Below are 23,990 nucleotides of genomic sequence, written 5' to 3'. Positions count from 1 at the left end.
ATAAGTTTTGGACAGAACCAAGGTCTTGCATGGTCCTTGGACTCAAACCTATGGGGAAACCAACTACTATGAGAAAAGCTATAAGTTTTGGACAAAACCAAGGTTTTGTATGGTCCTTAGACTCAAACCTATGGGGAAACCAACTACTTTGAGATAAGTTATAAGTTTTGGACAGAACCAAGGTATTGCATGGTCTTCGGACTCAAACCTATGGGGAAACCAACTACTTAAAGAAAATCTAAGTTTTGGATAGAACCAAGGTATTGCCTGGTTCTCGGACTCAAACCTATGGGGAAACCAACTACTATGAGAAAAGCTATAAGTTTTGGATAGAACCAAGGTCTTATATGGTCCTCGGACTCAAACCTATGGGGAAACCAACTACTTTGAGAAAAGCTATAAGTTTTGGATAGAAATAAGGTCTTGCATGGTCCTCGGACTCAAACCTATGGGGAAACCAACTACTATGAGAAAAGCTATAAGTTTTGGACAGAACCAAAGCCTTGTATGGTCCTCGGACTCAAACCTATGGGGAAACCAAGTACTTTGAGAAAAACTATAAGTTTTGGACAGAACCAAGGTTTTGCATGGTCCTCGGACTCAAACCTATGGGGAAACCAACTACTATGAGAAAAGTTATAAGTTTTGGACAGAACTAAGGTCTTGTATGGTCCTCAGACTCAAACCTATGGAGAAACCAACTACTTTGAGAAAAGCTATAAGTTTTGGACAGAACCAAGGTCTTGCATGATCCTCGAACTCAAACCTATGAGGAAACTAACTACTATGAGAAAAGTTATAAGTTTTGGACAGAATCAAGGTCTTGTATGGTCCTCGGACTCAAACCTATGGGGAAACCAACTACTTTGAGAAATGCTCTAAGTTTTGGACAGAACCAAGGTATTGCATGGTCCTCGGACTCAAACCTATGGGGAAACCAACTACTTAAAGAAAATCTAAGTTTTTGACATAATCAAGGTATTGCATGATCCTCAGACTCAAACCTATGGGGAAACCAACTACTTAAAGAAAATCTAAGTTTTGGATAGAACCAACTACTTAAAGAAAATCTAAGTTTTGGATAGAACCAACTACTTAAAGAAAATCTAAGTTTTGGACAGAACCAAGGTATTGCATGGTCCTCGGACTCAAACCTATTGGGGCTATGAATATTGTCAGGAACGTGGCAAAGCATCCTAGTGCTTGGCGACCCTCTCGGATGGTTCATTTTAGGTTACCCATCCTCGGGTAATCACCCCATATGCAATACAGAGTATTCAGCGGTTATTTCGGTTAGTCTCATATGGCTAACCTACTTCAAGTCGGCATTATTGTGTCTGTCAGTTTTAATAAGTTCAAAGCGATAACTCTTTGTTAACAAGGGTTTCGGTCTAAGTATTGTTCAAAAGAAAAGGGTGCCAACACATCCGTTCACAAAATAATTACGGAAGAAATGAAAGAACACGTAAAATGAGATAAAGTCATCTTTTATTAGACAAAGAAGTGGTACAGCGTACAATAAGGGACTTAAACAAGCCTATACCGAAAGCTAACTACAGAAGCAAAAAGAAAAGCAAAAAGAAAAAGATACAGGGGAATGTTAAATCCTTTAAAATTCTGCTTTAGCAGCGACTAAGCATGCCAGGATGGTCCCAGTGATGGAAGAGAAGAAGAAGCGGAGGCAAAATTTGGCACCAGGGAAGGAAGGGAGGAAGAAGCGGGGACTCCAAATCCCCGTACCAGCTCTGACTCTCATCAGGCAGGTGTCATATTAGCAGCACTCGAGAGAGAGCGGATGGTACCGACGATGAGAAACCTTAGTTCTGTCGCACCAAAGATCTGATGCGACCTCCACTTGCTTCGGATTTTGGCTGAAGGAAGAAGGGGCTCCTTTCTCGCCTTACCAAGGGGAAGAAATGTCCTGAGTCTTTGTCTCCCTTACCCTGACCGGGCCATCTTGAGCCTCGGGGAAACCCAATGCTTCTGGAGAGGGTGTGGTCCCTTTGCCCTCATCCTAAATTTGACCATATCACTCCCTAGGGCTTAGTCACACTGGCAACGGGGACTATGGGCACAACTGGGAGGTTAGGGATTTGGAAGGCTTAAAGAGTCTACAAATAAAGAAAATGACCTCCCACTACGCGTCTTATATGGGGGGCGAGCTTGGTGGCATTTAATCTGTACAAATTTCCAAAGAAAAGCTACAAACGAGATAAATTCCACTTAACTCCCAACACCGTCTTCGACCGTTGGATTTGCGTCGCCTCGTAAAGGGAACTTATTAAAGACGCGCCTCGTGCACTGAAACGACAGGAACGCTGTGTGAGTAAAATTAAAGGAATGTCTCATAACCAGAAGCGTGTCCGAGGCAAATGAAGAGGCACCGACATTGATGAAGGACAAGGCTGGGCAAGCCGTGACATAGGCCCGACATCACCAAAACCCTCATCTTCGACCGAGATGTCGGACAGCAGGATTTTGAGGGGTTATTGTGGGGCCAGAGAATTTGTGACCCCGGCCCACTTTACATTAGGGCCCAAGGCCCGAGCCGAGAAAAGATATTGCCGAAGACATGCAATGAAAGTCCAAATGGCCTAGAGATAAAGCCAAGGACGATGCTGTCCTCGGTATCCCAATGCCTATAAGGGAAGAACGACACGTCATCAAAGGCAGCCTCCAAAGCGCTCCCAGAAAAAAAAGTCGAGTAGAATGGGACTCGCACGGAGGTACAGCGTGGGAGTGGTTCAAGGAAAAGACGTCACCTCCGCATTGAATACACCAACAAACGTCCTAGCCACATTGATGGGAAAATACCTCTGAATAGTGTGGCTTCGATTATTGCAACTAACAGAAAGTGGGGGGAGGCGGCTGATGGGATGGGCACTCGAATAGTTACCTGCTTGATCGACAGATAGAAGGTCAGGATCAACTGAGAAAGACTATATAATGTAAAGATTCATGTGCCAAAAACCGGGGGGGGGGGGGGGAGAATGGTACCCAAAAAGTGAAAGGAATAATAAGAACATTAAGCTCAATGGACAAGGTCCATGGACAAACTTAGTTCACCTCTGAGCGCCCACCACAAGCACCATGACTAACCACTGTCTGGTGACCAAGGCCTAGCCTTTTAGCCCATTCTTTACAAATTTATTGTTTGGACCTTTAACGTACGAACCCAGTATCAATTTGGAATCGTTACAAATTGAGTCCTTACAGTAATATTTTAGTTAAATTCAAATAAAAGAAAATTGTGCTCATCAAATTGTACTTATTTTTTTTAACATTTACACTTTCTCCAACCTTTCTCATTCTCTTTACCTTTTCATCTCCTCAAACATTCTACCTTGATATCACTCTTCCTCTTTTCTTTTATCTTCCTTTATTTTGTTTCTTTTTATTATCATCCTCTTAGTATAAATTTGTCATTCACTCTTCCATTCTTTACATAATTTTCTCTCATAAAAAAGTGGTTATTTCCCACTCTTTGTCCCTCAATTTTTTGGTGGATTTTATTTTTATTTTTCTTGCATCTTTATTTTAGCTTGATATAAAGTTTTGTATTTTTTAGAACTCTTTTGGTTTATGGGATTTAGTTTTATTTTATTTTTTTATTTTTTTTTATGACTTTGATTGTTAAATATTATTATATTGCATTATAAAGAATTAAAAATAGTATATAAGAATGTACTATTATTATATTACATAAAATTATTTGGATAAGATAGTGTTTATTGTTATGTATTTTATTTTTATTTTTTTCTCATATCATTTTATTTAACATTTAAATTCAGCCACATCCCCCATATATATCATATAATTATTTATATTTCCACTCCTTTTTTTATATATTTAATGTCATAGAATCATCATCAAAATTTGGAAAACAATAAGTTGCCAATGGAGAGAGAGAGAGAGAGAGAGAGAGAGATGGTATAGAAAAAAACCAATACATTGTAATAAAGAGTAGATAAAGAAAAAAACCAAATGTCAGTTAGTAATCATTGATTGGAAAATAAAAAGGTGGTTAACAGGAGTAAGAAATAAAATAGAGATGGCTATACAGTGGACATTGAAAACTTTATAGTGCAATAAAATCAACCATTACATTCACTTAATTAAATCAATAATCAATAATCAATAATTAAATATAATAATACAAAATTTAAACTTAAAACTAATCAAACTCTAACTAGAGAAATTATATTTCCTATCATAACTAAAAATGAGATGTTCTTCAGTAATTTAGAAATTATATTAGAAATGAAGTTGGAAAATTTTATAATCTCATTTTTTGACATTTCATTTAACGTCATATAAATATATATAATCATAATCTTCATACACCATGACTTTAAAAAATCTATTGAATAGTTCTTCATCTTATTTAATGTCTATGTTATGCAAATCATCAACCAATAAATTTATGATAATGATAAAAAAAAAATGTTATAGACAAGGTTATGAAAATATGATAAAAAAAAAAAAAAAAAAAAAAAAAAAAAAAAACTCTTTATAAAGTCTAGAGATTAAAATAGCGGGTCTGTGACTAGTATATATAAAAGCAGAAACCTTATGTGTGAGAGCATGAAGTTATGTCAAGTGACGCATTGTATGATATTTTTTACCTCATCTAAATTTTGCATTTATATCAAACTATTAATTAATGACATATGCATTTATTTCAATGCATTAATAAAATTTAAAGAATTTGTATACATTTATAATTTGAAATGCTTTGGATAGATACAGATGGATCTAAAAAGTCATGAGAAAAATAGGAATTTAGAAAACTTTTCAATTTTATGCATAAAACTAATTTCAATGCAAAATTACAAGAGTCAATTTCAATGAATATTGAGTAATATGATTATTTATCTCCACATTTGTCTAATATAAATCCTCATTTTCTTTGGACTAAAAAAATCAAATTTCCATAATTTTCTCACAATCTCTTTGGTTACCTTTCTAAGAGGTATGTTAACTTCCAAAATATTATGTTCGTCTTTAATATTTTGTTTAGATGATATGTATTCATTTTTACAACCAAAGCTTCTTTTGGTAGACAGAGACGTTGTTGCTCTGTTGCAAAGCCGAGAAGCCTCTGTCGTCACCGGCAAAGCAATAATGGGCGTGGTAAATGCTTGACGACAGAGCAATCATGGGCGTGGTAAATGCTATCTAATGACTATTCTTGGCCTTCACAAGTGATCTTTGAGAAGGTTGGGATGCCTCACCCATTTTTCCTAAATGTTGTCGCCTCACCAATCTGTAGAGCTTGGTAAGTTTTGGAGGGACCCCACATGATTCAATTGGATGCGTTGACGGTACTACTACTAATACTATGTTGATGTTGTGCTTGTTGGTTAAACTATTGGTTTTAGAGCTAGATCTAAACTTGGAATTGGTAGATCTAGGATGGGTTAGTTTGTTCAGCTTATGAAATGAAAATTGTGTTTGGTTGCTTTGTCTCCTTTACTTGGAAGCTTATCAGCTTGGTAGCATTGTCAGAAGCGTAGCCGAAAGGCGCTTCTCGGCTTGGTGGCATCATCGGTGGTGTAGCAGCAACTCGAGGAGGAAGCTTTGTAGGAGATCTGTATTTTTTATTTTTATTTTTAATTATGCAAGTGTAATAGAGTGTGATCCAGTGTAACAGGCTCTATTATCTTATTTGCAAATGTCTAAAAAAGTCTAATGTGTCACGTTATTATTGGATGGTGTAAATGTAGAATTTTACACTACATCCTTACCAAATTTGCACTCATTAAAAATATATACCTTTTCAACAAAAATTATCCAAAAGTCCATTAATTAACAACCAAGGCTATGTTTGGTTCAATAAATTGGGTAATATGATTATTTGTTTTCACATTTGTCCAATATAAATTCTCATTTCCTTTGGACTTAAAAATTAAGCTTTCAAAATTTCTCTCACAATATCTTTGGTTCACTTTTTGAAAGGTATGTGAATTTTCAAAGTATTATGTTCGTCTTAAATATTTTGTTTAGATTTTATGTATACATTTTTATTGATGTAGCATTGTAATGTATTCAAGCTGATTTTTTCATATTCTGTACCAATTGAGATTTTTGATTTTTTGTATGATGCATATACTTGGTAAGGATTTGTATTATTTTTGGTGTTTTGATTGGAGGTTAAATTGTGATATTTTTGTGTCACTATGGCATTATTTTTCCAATTACTATCATGAAATTCTAACAGTTTTTATAGCTAATTGATTAAGCTATCATTCTTTCAATTTTCACCCTATTATAATTACGATCTTAAAAAATAAAAAATTTCTTCAATTAAAATGTTAATGTGCCTTAATTTTAACTCTAATATCAATTTTGAAATTAAAGAAAAGCTACTTTCATTGACATAAAAATTGTAGGTGTTGATATAGTGGAGATGGAGACTTTAGTGGCATAAGCAATGAAGAAATTAATACTATAGAATCTATATATAAACATAAATCATACAAAAAGACACCTAGGAACCAACATGTTTGTAGGTGACAATGTGAACTATGATGTAGTGATATTTGTTAGTTGCATGAATTAGAAGAATTTCCTCCCCAAAGTATTTAGTTTGAATTTAGTTTTACTGGAAAACTTCAAATATTAACTATGACTAACAATAATAGAATGGGTCATAAATAATTTCTTACAAAATTTATCAAAATACATTGTGCATTGTGCGGGATATCAGCTAGTGTACAATAATGAATAAACTAAAGCCGGAGGAGTTGCACTTTGTAAGTAGAAGACTGAAGTTCAAGCTTGAAAAATGAAGTGAGATACTTTGTTTAAGAAATGTTTAATGAGATTTTTTGGGCTAAAATCAATTAAAACACAGTCAACAGCCTAAAGTTTAATTACACAAGCAAGAAACAACAAAAACAACCCAAAAGGGCTTGGAGCCTTGAATGAAATCCCATTGATCCTACAACGATCTTGTTTTGACACGAACAAAGTTTCTCTTCAAACTTCTCATATATTTCTTTTTTGGGTGTAAATTTTGAAAATCTAACCACTAAATTTCATATTCCTTATATTCTTAACATGCATATTAAATTTTGTTCAAATCAGATGTTATTTATAGTTCGATCAATAAAATTATTTTTTATACACAATTTTAAACTTGAAATTTTAACATTTGTTTGATGAAATAGCAAATAATCTTTGATTTTTTGAAATTTTGCAAACATGAAGTATATAATAATAACATGTAATCTGATGGTTAGATTTTCAATATTCACACTCAATATAAAAATATATGAGGAGTTTAAAGGGTTTATCTCCAAAAAAGTTTAGAGAGAAACTTTGTTATTTTGACACTAATGCTCATGCAATTTTGATCGTTTAGCCTACGATGTTGACATAAGGTGCAATATCCAATAAATATACATAACATCAAACACAAAGACCTTTTTTTTTTGTTGAGGGGTGGGTGGGTAGTACATCAAACATAAAGAAACCAAAGAACGAATTTTTGAATTATCCTTAGATTTCTTCATGATTTTATTGTTTCACCGCAGAGGACAATATCAGAAAAGGGGAAAGAGTAAGGCACCCCAATGATGCTTTGGTCCTTTTAAGTGATCTATTCTAGATGAATTAATCTTCTTCACACCTTATATCCTAAATCACAAACAGTAAACTGAAAGAGCATCATATTATAATTATTCCCTTTTTATCCCCCTGCATACATAATTGTCCTCACTCCTGAGTCCTGACTCCACCCACTTGTTACAAACCCCACGCCATGAAAGCAAAATAGCATGGGACTGAAAAAAATAACGAAAAGAGATGCTCACAGTGAATAGAATCCCACTAACAGTCAAAAAGTTGAGCATTCTCTAATCTCTACCCTTTTTGTTTCACCCATTTCATCTCACTAATGAGTGTTGAGGCAAAAAGCAAAAGAAAACAACACTTAGTGGAGGAGGCATGAAACATGATGGTACTCCTATATATTTTTCCAGCTATCTTTTCCCGACCTAAAAAAACCCACTACAACCCCACATCCCAAACAGGCCAGCCCACTCTCTTACATGCAAAGCAAGCTATAATCATTAGGAGATAACCCTCACACTAATTATTTACAATATCTATCCCTCTCATGCTGCTTCACCATTTCATTTGTTTGATCTGATGCCCTTCCAAAACTCATATAGCTTCGAGGCTGGTCATGGTATCAGTAAGTACTAGAAACGGCAGTGAAAAATATAACCTTGTTGTCTGTACTCCTGGCGGCGTCGGCGCAGAACAGGTGCTCTGCTTTAGTGTGCTCTTGCTATGTAGCATCAAGGAGTTTGGACAACAAAGGTGAAGAAAGCAACAATAACAATACAAAGAAGCAATCTCTTGCTGAAAAGGGAGATGGGGTCATGGAAGAGCTCCATAATCATGAATTACAACTTCAAAATGGGGGCAACTACAGTAGGAGTAGTGGGTCTAATGGGCCTCACATTGAACATCCTACTCTTAAGAGTAATCTCAAGAAAACAACAATAGTGGATGGTAATCAACTAAGGCTAGAAAAGAGGAAAGTTAGTTGGCCTGATGCTCATGGCAAAGATATTGCTCATGTCCATGAATTTGAACCAAGGTAAAACCATCCCCCACCAACTTTGCTTTCATGATGGGTTTTCAGTTTATTAGAAAAAATGTCAGTACACATATTTTCTTGAATAGTTCCAGTGGTGTTTTGTCATAGACTTAAATCGTTGGGAACTAATTCAAGAACTGCAAACCTTTTTCCCAAATGAAATATGTGACAAGAAGAGATCATGATGGCAAGCTTAGGAACCAAAACCCATCCATAGTTCGTCACAACTTTGTATTAGAATTTGGATTTTGGTTAATTACACCAACTCTGATATATTTCTCACTCTTTATCTGTTTGTAGTGTGTCAGAGGATGGGGAACTCGGGGGAGTAAGGAACTCTTGTGTTTGTGCTATTCAGTGAATCCGGATGACTAAAGGTACAATGCCCTGCTTCTCAATAACCTATATTCAAGTTTTAAAATTTTCTATAAACATCATGTGTATAAGTATATATGCCACTGAATTCAAACATGATGTATGAAATTTCATACTAGTATAATGTTCATATGTGGATGTTGAACCCATAATATATAAACAAATAAATAAATAAATAAAAAATGGGCAGTAATCTGCGCACAATACTTCCACTGACCCCATAATTTATGATTACATTATTTGAAAAATGATTCTTCTACTTACTTAGAAGGTATAGCTCTTGCTGAACCATTTAATTGAATTCTCAAAAGCTATCAAAGGAGAAAGTTATGGAGCATTGATGGGAACCATTTAGGTGTGCACAATAGCAAAGGAAAATAGTAAGTCTTAATTGTTCAAACAAATGTATCTGAACTTGAGGCATGAGGCAAAAGTACTAAAACATCATTTGAGAGACAAAACTACAGGCAGCACGGGTAAACAATTTTTGTAGTAATCATATATGTGCATCATGATATGATATATAATATGAATACACTGAATAACTTTCACACAAGGTCAAGCAGTCAAATTCATTTGTCCGATATAAAATCTTAATTGTTAAATACACACTCTTTCCACTTCAGCCTACCATAAGCTACATATACCTTAACTCAGACGTCTATTCTAAAAGATGTTTGGTAGAATTTTCATAAGCTCAATCTAGGAAACAAACCCAAATTGGAATTCTCTATAATCAGCAATCATACTACACAACTAAAAGGTGAGAATGCTTCTCAAATAGGAATGCAAGGCAAGAAGTCAAGCTACTTGTGAAAGGCAAATACATATATTTTCAGAAAGTCATCTAATCTGAAATTGTTAGACAGGTTTCATTTCTTCATATTGCTACCAAGTAAAATTATTCATGAATTACGTATTACCAAATTAACTGGCAAAAGGATAAGCATTGCATATGGTATTCAAGTACCTCCCAACACAATTCAGGGAATGAGATTTGAACAATTGTCCGTTTTGAAGTAGCAAGTTGTCATGAAAAGGACTGACATCTAAAAGAACAATCAATGTGAGGTGATCACAGAAAAACAGATTGACATAAATACACAAAAGACAAAAAGGTTAAATCCAGACGACAATTTATTTGCAAGCAACAGAAAACTCGTGTCATTTTCTAACATTTTCTTTGGTCCTGATTAAGATGTGCTGTCCTTACAATCTTGACATTGTTTTCTTCGCGACTAAAACTAACATTTGGTTTTTAAAATTTTGGGTTGTTTTTATTTGGACAGAGTTTGGCAACAAGCTTAGATGTAGTCTTAAAGATTACAAACTCACTTAATATATTTTTATTAGGTGTGAATTTTGACAGATTTACCATTAGATTATATTTCTTCTTATATTCTTTGTGCTTGCAAAATTTCTAGAAAATCAAAGATCAATAACTACGTCATCAATAAAATATTTAAATTTCAAGTTTTTGTAATTTAAAACTATGCATAAAAAATAATTTTATAAATTGAATAATAAATAATATCCGATAAGTACGATATTTAATGTGTGTTAAGAACATCCAATTCAACTATTAGAATTTCAAAATATGTAGTCATGTTAATTTTTTTAGTGGGAGTTAGGTTACAACCAAGTTTGTAGTCAAATTTTGTTTTTTGTTTTTTATTTTTTATTTATTATTTATTTTGAGCCTTAACTTTTCAAAATTTTCATTCTGAATTTTTATATTTGATTCTATTTTTATATTGACCATTTTACGTTTCAAAATTTCCATTTTAACTCTTCATAATTAATTCTGTTTTTGTTTGGCTCCTTATGTTTAAAAAATTTCATTTCACGAATGGCTGAAAGGCTAAAATGAATGGTCAAAATAAAAATTTTAAAACATAAAGGTCCAAAATGAAAATACTCAAAACTTTAAAGACAAAACTTTAATCTTTTGTTCATTCTAGGAAATAGATATACAATATGCCGGCTCTATATGTGAAGCAACTAATGCAACTGCCTAAGGCCCCAAGTAGAAAAAAGGTCCCCAAATTTTAACCAATAGGGTTTGTTTTTAATATTATATTATTATAATAGTATTAATTAAGTCCAAATATTAGCCAATAAATAAAATAATATTTTTTTATCAAATGAAAAACAAATAAAAAAAATGTTACGTCCACAACATTTTTCACAACACTTTTAGAATAAGTTATAAGTGGTAGGTTGTCCACAACATTTTTCACAACACTTTTAGAATAAGGCTACGTTTGGTTGAATGTAAAATATTTTCCGAGTGTAAAATATTTTCAGGTGTAAAATATTTTCAGGAAAGGAAAATATTTTCAAGTGTTTGGCTGCATTATGAAAATTGTTTTAGAAAATGTTTTCAAATGTTTGGTTGCATTCTGAAAATGCTATTTTCCTACTACTTTTTCACATTTTCTCATCCATTTTCTCAGCTACCAAACAAATTTTATAATAGAAAATTTCAATATATAACCTTAAAAAAACAAAAATCAAAACAACACCGTTCATTAAACTCCACAATTTGGTCAAACCGAGAGAGGGAGGAAGAGAGAGTGATCAAAAATTGAGGGAAAGGGAGAGATCGGTCATGGGTCATGGGCGACGAGATCGAGACGAGATCGATCATGGGTAATGACGAGATTGAGAGGGCAATGAGATCGGTCATAGGTAACGACGAGAGGGCGACGAGATTGAGACGAGATCAGTCATGGGTAACGATGACGCCGATGAGATCGGTTTTGGGTGGATCGGTCTTCGGTGGTGATGCGATCTTGGTGGGGTGCGATCAGTCTGGGGTGCGATCTTGGTGGTGGTGCGATCTAGATGGCAGCGCTGGTGCTGGGGTGTTGGCGGCGCCAGTGTTGGGGTGCGATTGGTTTTGGGTGGATCAGTAACTCTCTCTTCTCTCTCTCTCTCTCTCTATCTCTCTTTGTACATCTGAGACCCAGAAATGGTTTGTAGTGAAAATAGAAATGTAAACTAATTTCCGGGTCAAAGCCATAAAACACACGGTCAACTAAAATGCTTTTCCGGAAAATTTTATTTTCCATGCGCAACCAAACATGCAGTGAGGAGTAAAATCATTTCCTGAAATGGTTTTACACCAAAACAAACGCAGCCTAAGTCATAAGTGGTAGGTTGTTTAGGTATTATTGATAACAAAAAATTAATTCCAATGATGGGTTCAAATTAGAACCAGTAACAAATTAACACCTAGGATTTGTTATGAAAATATTATGAATGTAACACTTTAAAAAAAAAAATCACAATACCAAAAAAAAAAAAAAAAATCACAACATTTTTCACAAGTTGAGTTGACAAACTTTTACTAGTTTTTGTCTAAGTCTACCACTAACATCATTTTTTTACTTACCACTATAATCTGTCATATCAACAGGTGTGAAAAGTTTTATCAATTTTTTTGTCTATAGACTTTCAAAAAAAATCTACGTGATTCATGTTAATTAATAGTAATTTTGCATCTAAAACAAGATAATAGAATTTAAGTAATCATATTTAAATATATAAAATGCTTTAATTTCAGTTTTCGTCTTAGGCCCCCAAATACATTAAGCTACCCCTCACAATATCTCCATCTAAGCAAGGTGACTTTCCTTTTATAGAGTAGGATATATGATATATATATTCCCAAAATTTAAAAAACCGCCAAAAGTCTTGTAGCTGAATTGACACTTCCTCATACACAAAGTGCTTGGGAGTTTAGGGAGAAAGTGTTCGAGTTGCAGAGTTAGTAGCATGTTGTAATTATTTCTCAAAATTTTAAAAACCAAAAAAAAAAAAAAATTTCAGTTACACTTGTGCGCCTGTGCACATATACAAACAAAAAAAAGGGCAATTTAAATCCTACATTTTTATTACTCTAAAAGTTACTATGGCTTTTAAGTGGAGTTGTGCAATGCTTTTGTGAAAAAGACACTAACATACCGAAAAAAGCATTGTTTATTCAAATTGTATATCTTGCCATTTTATTTCCACACATTAGGATTTTATCAAAGCGGAAAAAACTCATCTAGAAACTATTAATGTTATCTCTCTCTCCTAGAGTTCCAAAAAAAAAAAAAAAAAAAAAAAAAAAGCACTATCATTGTCTTTAGAATAAATGGTGCTATTTTTGCGCATTGGTACGGAACATCTTGTTGCATCATCTAAATTTTCATCTTCCCTCCCCTCTAAGATTCTATTCATACAAATTTGACAAAACTATAGTGCATGAGGACTCGAAGTAGAAATGACGATCTAATTTGAATGGTTAGGTGGGTTCTAGTAGCTCAACTAGTAAAGTTTAAGTGATTAAAGAAGAAATTTGGGATTTGTACTATGTTTACCCTAAAAATCAATTTGTGTTTTCGTCTAATGATAAAAAGAAATCATTATAAGCGGATGTTATAGGTTAAAAATTTTATCGCATCTATTTAAAAATAATAAATTTTGAATGGGCTGGAATTTGGGATGAAAATTTTTAATTGGTAAAACTTAATTATTCTTTAACAAAATACTTGAGATTACAATTCTTATGAATATATCAATTCCAATGAAATGTGAAAATTCTTGCTCCTACCTCTTAGGTAGGAAATGTCAATTCTTGCATATCTTCTATATATGAAAATTGCTAATACTTAAATCCAACTTATCACATTTTCTTTTCACAAACTACATAGGGTAAATTTTAGAACAATAATATTTATTTTTCTTCCAAATAAGATGTTTAGTAATGTTCAATGATATTTTTATCACTAAAAAATATTCATAATTGTCAAATTATTAATTTTTTAGTTATTGAAATAATATGTATAAGATTATTTTAAATAATTATATTTTTTTCAATAATATGATATAAATTCAAATTTTAAGTATATCCAAACAACATAAATGTCATCTCTCAAAATTTTAATTCTTGTTAATTTAAACTCTCGAGAATTTATAATTCTAGTTTTGAAACTCCTAACAACCAAACGGGTCCTAACTCCAAAAACAAAATGGAGTCTCTAGAACCAAGCAAGCATGGGCAAAAGAGAATGGAGAATGCGATAACTAGAGTTTATCTGATTTAACTCACTTCCTTTTCTTCTCTAGTTTACCTTGAAGGTTCCATTTCTCATTTTCCATTGTTGTTTACTACTTACTAGCAGTACTCTTACTACATTTCAACTCACATAATTCTTTCTTTTTCTCTTTTCTTGCAGGTGGATCTCCTTGCATACTTTTCTTCTGAAACATAGTATAAGATTCAAATATTTATTCTTTTGCTTAGTCAAAGTAAAGTCGATTTGGATGTAGGAAGTCCAAAAGAAAAAGAAAATTCTTATCGACTAGTACAATGGAAATGAAAAGTTATTTTTTGTTCATCAAAATGCCTCCAAGCATATGAAGGCCCTAGCCTTTTTCTTTATACTTTTTTTTTTTTCTGTATATATTTTATTTTGTAAATACGAGTTTTGGAATATAAGAAAAACATTGAAATGACCCTAGTTAAGACTTGATGCTTCTAGGTGAATGAGAAGCAAGAATATAGGAAGAACGAGCTGATAAATAAATCTAGAGGTTAATCGTATAAGAATAAGGTGATTTAGGAGGACTGATTTGAAATGTTTTAGATGTACGCTCATGCATGCAAGGAAAATAAATAAAAACTGAGTTTTAGAATCTTGCTCAAGTTAGATAAAGGTTTGCTCGAGTGAGGGATATGCAAACTTTCCATTTGGACCTTGCTATGAGCGAGAGATAGGTGAGACTTTCTATCTAATTTTGAAAACTATTACTGGAGCTCAAGCTAGCAGAGTAGTTCGCCCAAGAGAGTTGCATTCTTTCTTGCTCCTCGAGCAAGGCAACGTTTTAGGGTATGATTTCAACTGAATTTGGCAAAAACCAAGCAAAATGAGTCTTGTTATCTCCCCTAACGGTTAGTAACAACCTTGACAACATTTTACAGTGCTTCTCAGTTCTCCCTACATAAATGACCTTTCAAAGGTTTATTTTTTTCATTGGGAACTCTTCATTGCTTACACATAATCATCCATATTCATCTATTTAAAGAGTTATGATAGATTTCGCAAATCTAGCACACCATACATAAAAATTAACTTCTAAGATTTGATTCCCACATGAAAATAAAATAAAATAAAACCAGAGGCTGATAAACCAAGGATAACAAGATGCACAAGCAATGATGCTTCCTTTGGAGAATCCAATTCCCTGCGTCCCCTAGAAAGGGAGAAAAATTGAAACGAATTGCTCCTTTTGTTACAAATAATAAGTAATATATATTGACAATAAAAATGATTAAAAACAAAACAAAAGTGAGAACAAATTGTACTTTAAACCCCATAATTTAGATGTGGCTTTAAATTAATCAACAAATACATTTAAAGTATAGACTTATCCACTAGTCTGTTTCACGCTGTGGGTTTATTGTTTATAGTTTGAATTGAATCGTTATTGCAAGTGTATCGTGTAATTTGGAACTTCACAGGGGGTTAAATTTGAAACCACCTATAGTTGGATTAAAATTTAATTTGTCAAATAAAATCTTTTTCCACAAATGAAACATCTTAATTACTATTTGTAATCATAACTAAGTCGGGCAGTATAAAATGAAAGTGAATCAAGTAATCTAAATGGTGAAAACATCCACCAATGGCAAGCAATTGTTGCAAGAATCACAATATTGTTTCTTTTTTCCACCCCCACCTCAAGGATCATCACTTCCATCGGGAAGCAAGGCCCTACTTTTTTCCCTTACAGTATCATGAATTTATGAATTAATGAAACACTATTTCCTATTTGTATCTGCTGAGTTCTTTTACTGATCTACATTTATCTTTTACATCTGGGTCTTACTCTCAACACTGTCTTGGCTTCATTGGTTATTATGACTTTTCCCTTTCTTTGATTTGTTCTTCTCTTGCATCTTCTTCTTCTTTGCTTCAGCAGTAATCCAACTGTACTCCAAGGGAATTGCAAATGGGTCTTGAATATTTTCTATCCTACTGCTAGAACTGGCGGTGGATGAGCTGGGGCGGTTATAAGGAGCTTTTATCCACTGAAACCAAGATGAACTCGAGGAGTGTGTCACTGCAGGGCTCTCTCGCCCTGAAGCAGGAGGGCTTGATGGGGGTGTCGCAAACTCATCCAAGGGCTGTAGTTCTTCAAACTTTGTAAAAGTAACCAGAACTTTGATAGTGGGAACCACCGGAATGGCAACCTGAATGTAAGTACAGGGAACTTTTTTAACACACACAAAAGAACAAGAAGATCAATATCTACAATAAAAAATAAAGGCTTCAAATCACATAATACTCCTATAAAAGCTACTTAGCCTGAACAACTCCTACTGTAATCTTCTATTGGATAAAAGTATTCCTTGTATTGCATTTAAAAACCCACAAGAACAAGAAGAAAACATGCAATGGCTTGATCAGTAGCAAAAATTCAGGGGTTAGGGGTTCTGCAATTCAAAGAACAATGGACCTCTTCATATGCACAAGGAGAAAGAAAATCTTGATCATAAAACAATAGTGAGTATTCATCATCAGAAAACAACAGAACACATTTTCCAAATATTCAAAAACAAAAATCCCAGACAAACTTGTATACTACTGGGGCTGAAACTATTCTTCAAACTTCAAATATTTCAATCCTATTAACATGCACAAAGTCTTTCGGTGAAGATCCACAGAGGTTATACAGATAGACCAGAAAACCTTTTTACTAATTCAGAAGTCATTTTTAATCTTACCAGCAGACAATTCCGGATAGTTGAGAAAATAAAGCCATTTTCTTTCAACCCCCAACCCCCCACCCCCCCCCCCCCTTCCCAGGGCGCAGCCGCAAAAGCCCTTTGGCTCTGCCTCAATTTGTAATAGGTGGACTTGATTAGTGTAAGACATTAGTAGATTTTGGCCTCCTTCCCTTCTCAAGTTTAGCTCCTTAAGAGAGTATGAATAAAGGAGTGAGAAGAAGGGCCTTTTCTGAATAGAAGTGTAAATCCAAGCTTCTCAACTGCATTATTTAAGTCCAGCACCGATATTTACCACTTGCAGAGGGTGGTCAACTATCCATTAATTAACCAAGTTTCTAAACATGCTGAGAGTTAAGTAAACATCCTATTTATTTATTTTTGTTAAGTAAACATCACTTCCTATTTATTAACTTAGTTCAACGCACATCTTGGATTTCTTTTACTGTGTTCCTCCACAAGGAGATTATAGTTCAAGACATTGCGGGGAAACAAGCACGAAGTTATAGACAAGAAGATAACTTTCCTCATTCTCAGTGACATACCAACAAGATCATCTATGCAACAATTGTCAAGCTATTTATACTAAAAATGTCAGAAAGAGAAGAGTCTTTCTGATAATAAGGGCAGAGTCCAACATTTGACACTGACCATAAAGAAACATTTCATAAGGAATGAGGTTAGGATTAATTTTACCCCCAATCCCACCCAGAAAATAATAAAAACAAAAACACAAGTTAGTATTACCATAAGACCAGCTATAATCTATAATGTGGAATTATTGGGCCATCGAGAAACAATATGTTCATAAAACTGGGCATTAAGAAATGAAAATGTTAAAATGGATGAGTGGGCATTCCAGAAAGGATAAAATAGTAAACAAAGTTTTTTTTTTTTTTTTTTTGAGAAACCTAGTAAACAAAGTTATTCTCTAAAGGTGGGGGTGGCCAGTGGCATCTATTGAGGAAAAGATGAGGGGCAGTTGCCTGACATGGTATGGCCATATGCAATGAAAATCAATAAATGTACTAGTAATAAAAGGCAATAGTTCAAGTTGAAAGGGATAAAGGAAGGCCTCAAGTAATTTGGGCAAAAACAGTGATAGAAGATATAATAAATGAGGTGACAGTGAGTACGGCCCTAGGATAAAATGGGAGAAATTGACACAAGCAGCATATCCCAGTTAGGTTAATTAATTGAGAAGCATTACATACCATAGCAAAGCACAATCCAGCCTGCATTGTTGTCTGTAACATACCAAAACTAGTAAGGTAGCCATCTCTACTCTTAAAGATGAAGAGAGATGGCAGCCTGAGAGTTGACCTAGTGTTCTTATTTTAGGGGACATTACACATCAATTTGTAAGATGGCACAAAAATTCAAGACATATGCATTTTCTCAGTTCCAAGCTTGCATGAGATGACTAGGCATAAGAGTTAACTCTCACTTCATAAAAGGGCACAAAGCATAAAAGAATTGACTCCAATTTCATGTAAAGTAATGTGCAACACAATAGTGGTAGTTGTTTCCAGAAGCAAATAGTTCAATTTTCCAGAATTCCATGTTTTTTAAGAGTAGTTCAGTCATTATAAAAGCTTCACTTCACATTGAAAATACTAGAACTGTAAGCAAAATAATTTCTCTCTCCTCACTTTCCCCTCATCTACTTCTGTGCTATTCTTTCTTTGAATTCTAATCTGCAATATTTTGCCAACAAATTTATTTTAATCATCAAATTAAAAGAAAAAAAAATTATATTAAAAGATAAGCACTTTGACAAGGTAGTTGCCAATTGAGCAATTATGCACTTCTTTAAATCTAAGTTACAAATTACATCACATAATAGCCTCCTAGCCAGATAGTCAGGAACTCACTAAAGGAGGTTCAGCTCATCCAACCATTTTTAAAGTGCCAGGACTCCACTAGTTAAGTCTAAGGCCAGCTAGGTTGATAGGTTTTCTATTTTGTATAACTGGTTTGTGCAGGTTCAGTTGTAAAAACTCAACCAGTACCCAACCCAACTGGGTTCAGGTCAACCAGAATCCCTCTCCTTAACCATTCATTTTGTGTGGATTCAGAAGGGTTGGTTGGCTTAGGTTGCATTTTCTCAGGTCTACAAATCACAAAATGAAATAAACACCAAATGGAAAATAACATAATTTAGTGTGAACTATGGTTGCCAAGGGCCCAAAATTTTAAATGAAAATCAATGTCCTATAAAAGAGAACAGATTAAATGTACAGAAAGGGCACACATCAAAAACAGGAAAGAAACAACTGAAATCAAAAGGCATTTTGGTACGGTAAACAAAATAAAGTTCGGTAAACAAAATAAAGTTTAAGCACAGGGGAAGATTTAACCTGCAACAGGTAAGGTCATTCAAATGAAGAACCGAAGTTTAAAAAATTAAAATTAAAAAATTCCCTGGAATTAAAGAAATATGATGCTTAATGGGAGAACCCGACCACAAAGGCCTGTACCCATTTGTTCCAACTTTTATTGCTGTGAAATTAGTATACCTACACAAGCCAAGGCAGTTCACTTTAAGCTTGGCTTGTTAGCTACCAAGATAGGAAACTGCTTGTAAAAGGGGAACTGATCACAACACTTCTCAATTCAATTCATCCAAGCAACACATCCTCTAAATTCAATAAGCAGTACCAGGTCCAAATCTGTGCCATTAAGAAATCCCCATCCATTGTCCTTTTCCACTACCCAAATTACCTAATATACTAAATACATTTCTTGTTTAAAAAAGCATGTTAAAGTAATATATATATATATATATATATACATAAACATTTTCCAACTCTTCAGCCACTTTCTCAACAAATTCCACCATCTATTAGTTTCAGATGAATGCCATTTTCCTTTTCCAGGTAGTATTCTCTCAATAATGTATCAATCAATAAACGATTGATAGGTCTGGGGCTATCAACAAAACAATGTCTCTATATCCTGAACTCTATTTTTCTTATTCCACTACTCAAGTAAAGGACCAGCATTTGGCCCAAAAACAGAAAAAGAAACAAGGAGGGACTAGTATGGCCATCAGGATAAAACATCATTAATCATGATCTCAAATGAGCATGATAATGAAGAATTTCAACTGGTGAGATCCAGGGAGTGCATTGTCTTAAATTAGATACTCCAATTTCAAAAACTTTATTCCAGACCATGATTAGAAACTTTAATACTTTATTCCAGACTGGCTTCACCATGAGTACACCCCCGGTGTACTTATCTCATTTCCTAAGAAGTTCATGACTTCATGCACATGAGATCACCAGCTACATAGGTCATGAAATTGTTTAGATTCATCCAGAAGGTTACCAAGACTAACCTTACAAAAAGCAATTTCCATCAGATCTGAAACATATAACCATCCCCATGCAACCCAGTTTTTCGAAAAAGATAATTTTTCCACAATAAATAATTAAAAAAAACTATCTAAATTTATACAAACACTTAAAAAAAGAAGAAGAAGAGGGGGGGGGGGGGGGGACTAGAGCATCTATGGAAAGTTAAATGAGATGTCAATTACATATATTTGAACAGAAACATACCTTGACTGGAAAGGTTCCCATCGGAAGTTTTGTTGTAAGCAGTTCCCTCAAACGACGAATTGCCTTAACCTTGTTTGCAAGAATGTCAAGCAATGGTAGCAACTCTTCAGTTTGTAGCGGAAAGCTTGGGGAAAGCCAGAGAATAGGCCTCAATCCTTTCTTATACTCATTTTCACGAACTCCATCCTTGTGGCGATTTCTGCTCTCAGAACTCATAGAAGTAGATGTCTTAGTACTTCCTCTCCGGTGCTCATCCCCCCTTATGACAATCTCCACGGAGTGTCTTCCTGGTTTGGCCTGATTTCTTGATGGAGAATCTCCTAGTAGATCACTCACCTTGTCATCTACGCAGAGAGAACTTCTAGGTGGAGCAATCTTCTTCTGAGCTTCATTTTTCGAATCCCGTTTCCTCCATCCAGCAAACCATCCTTTCTTTTCCTGCTTGGCCTCTCCATTTCTACAACCATCTCCATTCCTACAATCACTCAAATCTTCCACAGGGATCTCCCTGGTCTCATAACAACTATGGCGATGCCCAATAATCCCATCGCCATTCTCATTGGTTGATTCTGATGTATCCAACTTAAGCGCAGCTTCAAGTTGTCTCCTTTCATCCTCTGTCAAAATATCACCAAGCTCCTCACTGTCAGTTTCATTTTCATTGCAAGATGAGAAGAATTCATCGTCTGTCATGGCCCCTGGGACTCTCCTAGATTTGATGCTCACAACCACATTGTGCATATCATATACCTTAGCCTTCCATTGGCCCACCATTTCCATTTTCTCCTGTCGCCTCCATGTCAACTGTGGCAAAAGAACTGCCTGAGTCACATCAATCCCAGGCCTGAATATGTTAGTTTGAGACATTGCAGCCACTTCTTGTCGAATCTCTTCTTCTGTTGCTGGAGAACCAGCACCATCCAAAGCATTCATCACCTCCTTATCCTTGTGTGAAATCATGCAAAGCGAACCAGGAGGGACCTTTCCATCCTCTGACCCATCACCAAGGAAAATAATACTCTGATCTGACCGCTGAATCCTAAAACCATCAAACCCAGCTAAAGTCATGTCTGCCCTCAAATTCGCACCCCTCTTCCAAATTTTGTAAGTATCCGAAGGGGCAATCCTTGAAATGAAAGGAATCACAGAACTCTCAAAGTGGAATGTGATTTCCATATAGAAGTCCCTCATTCTTCGCATGGTCCCTATCAAGCGAGGCAACCTTCTACACCATTTTGCCCAGGCCAGTGGCTGGTAATGCCTAACTATAATCATGGCAATCCTTTCTTCTCTACTGCATATCGCTTCCTGTAGTGCACTCCACCCCTGCTCATTCTGCAAGCTCCAATCCGCCCCAGCAACCATAAGCATTTCGGTTGACGTCTCATCGCCAATCTTTACAGCCAAGTGAAGTGGGGTATCACGGTTTGGAACATCCCGCCGATCAATCACAGCAGTGATGGTATCAGCTTTCTCTTCCTCAGCCAACGAAGCTGCCTCAGTGCGAATCTCAGCTGGGTTACAAAGCCTCGGGAGACCCGCAAGTATCCTCTTGAGGCTTGCATAATCCTTCATGACAATGGCCTTATGCACAGGGCTATGAGCATATTTTGAAACATCAATACCCGCCATGCCTCAGGTGTAATATACCACCAACCCAGACTAATGTACACAATCCAATTTACAATTCAACCATCCAATACTAGAATTCAATTGGATGAAATTTCAGAGCAGTGAATTCAAACAAACGAAACAGACCCAGTTCACAATTAGTCACCAAAATGAGAAATTCCTTGCAGTTTTTGCAAGATATGAAAAACACCCAATTCAAATTATACCGAAATGGCACAAGAGAACAGCATATAAGACACAGTTGACACCTATATGAGAGACAGAAGAAAAGAATGGAAGGTGGGCCCAAAGCAAGGATCCAAGCGACCAAGAAATCTCACCTTATACTTCTTCTTCTTCTTCTTCTTCTAATTAACCTCCACCTCCTCTTTCTTCTTCTTCTTCCCTTCTTTTGCTTCTTTTGTAACCCTCCCCCAAAAGAGCTTTAGGCACTCTACCCCACCACCTGTCTCTCTTTCTCTCTCTCTCTCTCTCTCTCTCTCTGCAAGTTAAGAAAGAACAAAAGATTCTTGTGATCCAATCCAGATCAGACAAACCCAAGAACATGCATGTGGGTGTGTGAAACAAAACAAAATTCTAAAATTTAAACCATAAAATAATTAACAAAAAGAGTTGGAGGAATCTGATAAAGAAATGGAAAGAAAAGAAAAAAGAAGAACATAGAGAATCAAGAAAAGAATACAAGAAAGCAAGAAAACCCCACCATCCCCAAGCAAACCTTACAAAAACTGTTTCTATTGAAAAGGAATAATCACAAAAAGGGAATCAAAGTGAGGTGCTTGTATTGTATCCAAAAATTTTGTAAATAAATAATAAAAAAATATTTTTTTTTTCTCCTTTTGTTTTAAATAAAATGGTAGAAACAAAGACAAGAGAGAAAAATTGATGAGAGAATGAATGTACCTCTTGTTTGTTAGGCTTGTAGGGGAGGTAAAATGAATGAGGAGTCAGGAGTCAGGAGTCAGGAGGAGTGTGATTGATGAATGAAACAAAATAGAGTGTAGAAGAAATAGGAAGAGGATAGGTATCATTTTCTTTTTTATTCTTTTTATTATTATTATTATTATTATTACAACTTTTTGAACAACAAAGATAAGAACACAAAAGAAAGATGGAAATGTAAGAGTCAGAAAAAGAGAGAGAGGGTCCTAAATGGGAAGGCATCATGTGAGCCAGAAAAGAGGGAGCTTGCTTTCCTATTTCCTTTTCTTTTTTAAATTTATCTTTTTTATTAAAAAGTTATTATCATTTTTTAAAATTTAACTGTGTAATTAACACAAGAGACTCTTCTACTCTAATTTTGAACAAAATAAATATATTTTAATTAACTTCAAAAGTATTTGAGCTTTGCTCCAAATATTGCTGTGCATTAACACGTGACTAAAAATAAACCCATCTCATAATTCATTCAGGGTAAAGAAACACTAAACTTGATCTTTTTTTTTTTTTTTTTTGTCTTTGTTTTTCTTATAGTCTAAAATTACGGTTTTATTTATTTATTTATTTATTAAATTTAGAAGGAGATGCCTGAGGTTTAAAAAAGAAAAGAAAAAGAAATAGTATTATTACTGGTCCAGTAGGCTAGGGGGGTATACAGTCAGACAGACTGTCAGGGTAAGATCCGACCCGAAAGGCCTCTTAGGGTAGAATTGAATAGAGGTTTTAGATTCAAGATCTGATTGGCTATTGGCCTGCGTTTTGAATTGATATCATTAATTTTTTTTTTTTTTTTTAAGGAATTGATATCATTAATTTATATGATTACTATTATTTATATCTTGCCTGAAAGTGCTTGTGCTTAGCATATTAAATTGGAAGGGAAGGAATCTTGGGGGAAAAAGACAGGGCTTGGACTTGGACCTCTCTCTCTCTCTCTCTCTCTCTCTCTCTCTCTCACATCAATTGTTCTACTACTTCACTGTCATAATGATTAAAGAACTCTCTAAAAAAAAAAAATGATTAATGAAATATAACAAGTAATATGATAACTGGTTTGGGTACTTCTCTTGCTAAAAAAAGGAGTAAC

At 34.7% G+C, this 23,990-nt stretch overlaps 1 protein-coding gene and 1 long non-coding RNA gene across 5 annotated transcripts; one reads left to right on the top strand and one right to left on the bottom strand.

Moving 5' to 3' along the window:
- Positions 1–7,984: 7,984 nt before the first annotated feature.
- LOC115950850 lies at positions 7,985–14,405 on the top strand. Its single transcript, XR_004083137.1, has 3 exons — positions 7,985–8,611; positions 8,912–8,988; positions 14,215–14,405. It is a non-coding gene; the product is annotated as an uncharacterized LOC115950850 (long non-coding RNA).
- Positions 14,406–15,617: 1,212 nt separating this feature from the next.
- On the bottom strand, positions 15,618–23,055 carry LOC115994321 (ankyrin repeat domain-containing protein 13C). Of its 4 annotated transcripts, XM_031118413.1 has the most exons (4): positions 22,868–23,055; positions 22,285–22,445; positions 20,333–22,034; positions 15,618–16,232 (listed from the first exon to the last, which is right to left on the bottom strand). In XM_031118413.1, exons 3-4 carry the CDS (start codon positions 21,962–21,964, stop codon positions 15,888–15,890), a joined length of 1,977 nt encoding a protein of 658 aa, XP_030974273.1. In that variant the 5' UTR covers positions 21,965–22,034; positions 22,285–22,445; positions 22,868–23,055; the 3' UTR covers positions 15,618–15,887. The 4 variants fall into 4 exon arrangements, with proteins under 4 accessions (XP_030974273.1, XP_030974270.1, XP_030974272.1 ...); XM_031118410.1 differs by having other exon boundaries at positions 20,333–22,445; XM_031118412.1 differs by having other exon boundaries at positions 20,333–22,441.
- Positions 23,056–23,990: the final 935 nt, after the last annotated feature.

Source organism: Quercus lobata, chromosome 6 (assembly GCF_001633185.2).
Source record: "Quercus lobata isolate SW786 chromosome 6, ValleyOak3.0 Primary Assembly, whole genome shotgun sequence".
Lineage (NCBI taxonomy): Eukaryota > Viridiplantae > Streptophyta > Magnoliopsida > Fagales > Fagaceae > Quercus > Quercus lobata.
Note: the sequence above shows the minus strand (reverse complement) of the source record. Positions and strands in the feature narration are given on the sequence as shown.

Coding starts and splice junctions, on each gene's coding strand:
- LOC115994321 (XM_031118410.1), bottom strand. CDS start 21,964: ATGGCGGGTATTGATGTTTCAAAATATGCTCATAGCCCTGTGCATAAG. Junction 16,233..20,332: donor TGGGAACCTTTCCAGTCAAG/GTATGTTTCTGT, acceptor ACTTACATTCAG/GTTGCCATTCCGGTGGTTCC.